At 41.0% G+C, this 6,929-nt stretch overlaps 1 protein-coding gene across 1 annotated transcript; it reads left to right on the plus strand.

Moving 5' to 3' along the window:
• The first annotated feature begins 2,713 nt into the window (after positions 1–2,713).
• On the plus strand, positions 2,714–5,627 carry trib3 (tribbles pseudokinase 3). The gene is made up of 3 exons (XM_035662041.1): positions 2,714–3,020; positions 3,162–3,454; positions 3,785–5,627. Exons 1-3 carry the CDS (start codon positions 2,742–2,744, stop codon positions 4,275–4,277), a joined length of 1,065 nt encoding a protein of 354 aa, XP_035517934.1. The 5' UTR covers positions 2,714–2,741; the 3' UTR covers positions 4,278–5,627.
• The last annotated feature ends 1,302 nt before the right edge of the window (positions 5,628–6,929 follow it).

The raw sequence follows: 6,929 nt of genomic DNA on the forward strand, positions 1-6,929 counted from the left end.
GCCCTTCTCTTGGAAGCACCCTGTTCTCAAGACCTAATATTATATCACCAGGTAAGTTCGCTTTTGAACGATAATCATCACTCCTTTAGAGCTAGACGCTGGTCTTCATCAGCAGATTGTCTTAGATTGGCCATGAGTGTGAGTCAATCGCCAGACGGGTCCCTAGCTTAGCATCAATTGCGCTGCAATGGTTTTAGCTTTTTAGTGTACTTGATGTCAGTGCTTTAAAGAACCTGATGATTTGATGAACACATGGCACAGTAAGTCTGGGAAACAGAAAGTGGGCATTGAGTTCCTTTCTTTCTATACTCTGATTTGTATACTTCTTAAGTCGTACAGACGACTGATCCATGACAACTGAGCAAAAACTGCATCCACTGATGAAGAATGGGTAAAAGCCCGGGACAATCAGTAAGTGGCTTTAAAAACAGGGTCAATTATGAAGAGATGAGCAGCGAGCAGAGGTGAGCCTCAGTAAATGGAAGACATTCAAGATTAAAGGATTAAACTCTGACTTCTGACTGAGCTCTGTGACTTTTTAACAAACGTTAAACCCCGACTTGGCGATCAATAATTCATCCATGTTTACAAGTTGTAAAAAAAATGTTGATGCATGCATTCTTCGGTGGAAGTAACTGAATATCTTTGTGTTTTGGGATGTTGGTCTGAAATTTTCCCTGTTTTCTAAATTGTGTCATAAAGAGATGTAAGATTTTATTAATTTTCTATATTTACAAACAGATATATAATATACTAAAGCAACAAATAAATTATGTAGTCATGTTTTCAAAAAGATAAAGGAAGAAAGATGACACATTATTCATTTAATTAACAGAAATAAAACAAGAGAAAATACAAAGCAACATAGAAAGCAATTTCAACATGATGTGCAATGTTGACATTAAGAACCCCTAAACAGTTTTCCTCACTTTTTGCAAGTTCTCCTGCCCGTCCCTGTTACATTAGTCAGTATGATAATACTTGGTTTAGTTGCAGCTCTGGCAATCTTTACGATGAGTTTGTAAAAGCCAACCAGAGGCTTGATTTACATTGAAACAAAGTTGAAAACTTCTTCAGCGAAGCCTCCGAATCGCCACGGATAAGAAATCAGATAAGTTCAGTACAGTCAATGAGTTCAAATTCACCGTATATAAAAGTCAGTAGAGTCTAGTCTAATCTTGAAATCCTGAAAGAGCTGAGAGATGACAGCAGCACAGATTCACTGTGTGTGTGTGTGTGTCACTGTGTGTGTGTGTGTGTGTCACTGGATGACGTTGGCGCGGTGAGGCTGTGACTCAGGGTGTTTCACCAGAGTGAAAGCAGCATTTGCCAACAGCAGGTTTCCACACTGCGTCACCACGGCAACCACAGGTTCAGAAAAACTTTATATAAAAAAAACACACACTCCCTCACTGTGTGTGTGTGTGTGTAGAAGGTGTTGACTGTATTTAAAGCCTGTTTAAACTATAAACTGTTGTGCTCTGATGCAACGATCTGAAAGCTGAAGCGTCTGTCAGCTTACAGGAAGTTGCATCATGAAGCCTATAGACACGTTAACAGTGTAACATGTGAGCGGTAGAGACACAGAACACAGCGAGATGTGATACCAATATAACTCCTCTTACTGTATGTGAAAATATTACTAAAGAGGGCTTGATTGGAGGGAAGAGGCCATGCTGTGATGTGCCCAGCAGAGGGCGCTGCAGTGCACAAATAAGAACCAGGAGTTGAACTAGTGTCCAATATGACTTACCTAACAAGTGTTCACTAGAACCAGCTAAATCCCACAACTTCTCACTTCAATAAAGCTCCCATACACCTGAAATACACCTGAGCTATACCACATCTGCAGACTAAGAGCCGCTATAATCAGTATTTTTACATTGTGAATGTAGTGGAGCTTTTAACAGCTAAGGATCAGTTTCCATCAGGACTTGGTAGAGACCATAAGAAGAGTAAATAATGGACTTACATCCATCAGTCGGACACAAAAACGACTCCAAATGAATCAGTGTTGCTCCAAATTTGCTGAATGTGTAAACGAGCAGCTGTTTGCGAACAACTTAAACATGTTGTGTCAAGGTTGTTTCCACTGCTCTCCCCCAAGTGGCCAAAAAATGTGGATGGTATCAGCGTACCCTGAATACATTTAACATCTATTGGATAGATTGGCATTTATGTTCCCCTCTGAATCCAGCTCAGTCATCAAAAATTGTATTAATCCACAACTTTATGACCAAATACCTGCAAAACTCATTCCCATCAGCCTCAGCTCTACTTGTGCTAATTAGCAAATGTTAGCATTCTAACACCAAATTGCTAGACTAAGTATGTGTTAAGATGTGTTGGCATTTAGCATTAAAAAATACTTAAAAACAACTAGTTTGTACTTGTAGTTTGTGTTAATAGCTGTTCAGATCCGTCAGAGAGAAGTTGCGATGATCATGGAGGAATAATGCTGCACATTTTCATACAGTTTCTCTTCACTCCACATACTTGACCAATCACAGCATGAAGTTGCTGTGTAAGTGTCTTGTAACATCAGCTCTTTCTAAAGTTATTCAGAATATTGTTACTCAAACAGGAATTGTTTCATCCGAGAGAACTAGTTCTAGTGAAGCTTTCCACACATAAGCAGCTTTGAATGTCCTGTTTTAAACACCCCCCGCAGCTGCTTCACGGTATGAAGATGTAAGTGTTAATTAACCTGATGTGATGTCACTTGTCTCCTCCAATCACAGATGAGCTTGGGCGCGTCTACAGCCAGGTCTCAGCTGTGTCTGAAGAGGCTACTGGACGAACCCCAGGAGAATTTACCAAAATGTAAACTAGCCCGTCTGACTCTGCAACCTCTCGCCACCGGCCTGTCACCGTGCCTCAGGCCCAGAAGCTCCACCCCCAAGTCCACCCAGAGCGAATCCCCATCCAGAGTCGGGCCGTACCTCCTGTTGGAACGTTGCGAGGGGGAGGAGACTTACAGGGCCGAGCACGCACACACAAAGCAGCAATACACCTGCCAGGTAGCTCCGCCAATATTACTGATCCTGTTGTTTAATGTTAAAAATACCACTTACTACTACTGATACTGCCAGTAATGTTGTTAATACTGCTGAAAACACTGAAGATATCCTAACCACTCTTTCCGGTTGCCATGGTTACAGGTGCTCCCTCTGCGTGGTTACCTGGAGCGTTTGGCTGCCTACAACCGGATTGGTCACCACGACAACATCTGCGGCCTGCTGGACGTGGTGATTGGCCAGGACAGCGTGTACGTCTTCCTGCCCGGGCACCACGGCGACATGCACGCGTACGTGCGAAGCAGGAAGCGTCTGGGCGAGGAGGAGGCGGGGCATCTGTTCGCTCAGATCTTGAGCGCCGTGACGCACTGTCATCGCCACGGAGTCGTCCTGAGAGACCTGAAGCTCCGAAGGTTCGTCTTCACTGACAAATACAGGTGAGACTGACTGTTAATACTACTAATACTACTAATACTGCATAATACACAGAAACAGAAGTGACTTTGGATACTGTAAAATACTACTAATACTGTCATTAACACTTAATACTGCTGACACTTCTAGAAATACTACTAAACTGACTATGGATACAACTTACATTGCTAATAATACACCAGTAGTATCAGCAGTATCAATATAATTAGTAGTACCAGTGATATAGATGAATATTAATAATAACACCACTATTAACAGACCTACCACCATTACTACAGACAGTACTGCTGTCACTGCTGATGCTTTAACCGTGTGTTTTTTTCTCTCTGCAGGACTCGTCTCGCTCTCCTCGGCCTCAACGACTGCGTCCTCCTGCACGGTAACCATGACAATGACTCTCTGACGGACAGGCACGGCTGCCCCGCCTACGTCAGCCCCGAGCTGCTGACCAATGGGAAAGGTTCTTACTCGGGCCGCGCCGCAGACATCTGGAGCCTGGGCGTGTCCCTGTACACCATGCTGATTGGACGATACCCGTTTCAGGACACGCAGCCTGCCGCGCTGTTCTCCAAGATCCGGCGCGGGGCCTTCAGCCTGCCCGATTGGCTGTCACCGCAAGCCAAGTGTCTGATTGGCTGCATGCTGAGGAAGTCGCCCGCAGAGAGGCTGCAGGCGTCAGAGCTGCTGATGCACCCGTGGCTGACCAATCCCTACACGCCACACCGCAACACCCACAAGACGCATCAGAGCTCACAAAAAACACTACAGAGTAAACAAGAGGACGACGACCAGGTGGTGCCAACATGGACAGAGGAAAAACACTAACACACACACCCTTTGTACTTCTATACTTGTGAGGACCCGCATTAATATATAATCCCATAACCATCACGACTATTAACCCCAAACTTCACACTAAACTTAATAAACTAAACCTAAACTGGATTAAACTAAAACCGAGTCAGAACGTCTTCACTCCCTCAGCCATTTGGTCCTCGCAAAGATACACACAAGAGTGCACACACACACACACACACACACACACACACTATAGAGACTGATCCTGGATTACTTGACCCGACCCTCTCGTGCCTTTCTCTCACTGTGGCTATGACTCCATGCAAGCTCCGCCTCCTCAGACAGGGGGCGTGGTCTATGAAAGTGACCTCAACTTGAGGCCTGAATCTGCTCCCCGTCTTCCACAAGTACCTGACGCAAACCAGAATAAATGGTGTGTTCAGGTGCTATTTCGTGGAGAACTTCCCAGTGTTGAACGAAGGACTATTGACTATTGATCAATTGACTTGGATTATTGACATCCTGCAGGGGCAGTTTCATTGATACACTTCAACACCTGGTTACATGATCGATTCTGATTTAAGGAGTTGATGAAGACCACCTGAACACACCATTGGTTTTCAAAATGGACTTTAAGCAGCTTTTTCCTCTGTGTTTACTCTTCCTGGTTGCTTTCTAGAGTTACAAGAGAAGGATCGGTCAGTGTTGGAAAGTCAACAAGCAACAGAAATCTTTCTGTAAAACAGAAGTAATCAGAGAAACAAACACAAATTCAGCACAAATTCTACATTCAGCTTCAGTCTGACTTTAAAAGATCAATGTCTCATCCTTTTCTGACGATCCCAGTTTAATGGAAACTGAGTGTGTGTCTAAAAATATTTTCCAGGCCTGTTATCTCAGGATTTTGTTTCCTAATTTTCTCTAAATTCTGGTTTTCTGGTGCTCTTAATTTACTCATATTATCATATTTAGATATAAATGAATTAATAGTTTTCTTGTGACATGATATACTGTAATAATGATGATTACGTGCATGCTAGTTTATTCTGGGACACAGGATCAACCATCACCCCAAAATAACAGCAGTAAACTTGTGATCATGAGACAACTATTTCTCATACGTCTACCTAACAGTATAATTCAATCTCAGAATTATATCTATTATTAGCACCCAGTGTTGAATCATAATAACCAAATAATTGAGTTGTAATCTTGAGATAACAGGACTAAAATGAATCCTGACACTTGTTTTCTTTGAAGAAGGCTGACTGATCATGACCCGACAGATCTGCAGCCAGCCAATAGGATGCCTTCTTCTGAATGTGTCATTCAGGCCTCAGTTACAGCTGCAGAATAAATAAAAGATGTTTCACAAACCTTTCTGGTCCAGAACTGGTTTTTGTTTGGTTTTAATTTAAGAAACATTGTATTATTGGTGTGTTCAACAGTACAAATACAGTCAGTATAAAACCTGAAGTCTCTATAACCTGAGTGCTTTTCTTGTGATTAAATGCTTTTGATTTGACCTGCAGTGATCAGCCCTCAGCTGGTTGCAGCGTGGCTCTCACTCTGTACGGCAACATGTCTGTAGACACAATAGTTAGCTAACAAGGTATTTTCCCATTTGAGAAATAAAATACTGATGAAGAGTAGCTATAGAGGGTTACAAGTATTGTGTATTATAAATGTATTAACTAAATATCAGGGATGAGCAAGAACACCCTTACCTGTACCTGTTCAACCAACTAAATAATCTGTATTCATATCACAGTCCATTCAGGATTTCACAGGCTTTTTTGGGATTGTTGTGGCCTAAAATGCCAGATTTTGATCTTTGTTGTGATGTTTTTAGGCATTATTTTGCAAAGAAATTGCAGAAGAAAGTGAGCATTGCAAAAAGTTATTATTGTATAATTCGTAATTCATTTTTCATTCATGGCGACATATCTGTACTAGAATGGGCGAGACTAATCGACCATTGTTAATTTAGGCTTGAAATTGATGAGATTGATTGATCAGAAGGTTCTATATTTACTAGAAAACTATTTTATAGAATTCAGCTTCAGAACGAGGTTTTTTAACACAAGCGTAAGAACTATAAATACAAGTTTTAAATATATATGTATATATGTAATATATGTAAGTAAAAATATCAACACATTTTACTGTTTTACCAGATGCTTGTTTTAGAAGTACTCAGTCAAGCCTGTTAAAAATGCATTAAAATAAACAAAGAAAATAAATAAATAATTAAAATGCAGCAATTGTAAATGAAAATGCTGGATATACGTTTTCACAAAATAAAAATTAGAAATCATGAAAAAAAAGGAAAATTATGAATACATTTTTTAATTAAAACACAGAATTCATGTTAAAGTGGTCTTTAACTATGTTATTCAGTGTACAAATGTGTCTATCATATTTCATTCCACAAGTCAATTTACTTTAACAGTTTACTTTATGGTCGCTTTTACAGTGAAGGCATCAAAATGAAAGCCTGACAGACAAACAGTACACAATAAAATAATGGACACAATGCAGGCAGCCATGTAACGACAGAGCTGGTGTCACATCAGAAAATTAAATGGTCTAAAGTGCCGTTATGTTCTATTCAAGTCGACGGCAAAAATGCTTGTTGTCATAAGTGCAATGAAACCCAGCAACGAGAAGATACTACAG

Source organism: Morone saxatilis, unplaced genomic scaffold (genome assembly GCF_004916995.1).
Source record: "Morone saxatilis isolate NCDOM2014 unplaced genomic scaffold, NCSU_SB_2.0 Contig18, whole genome shotgun sequence".
Lineage (NCBI taxonomy): Eukaryota > Metazoa > Chordata > Actinopteri > Moronidae > Morone > Morone saxatilis.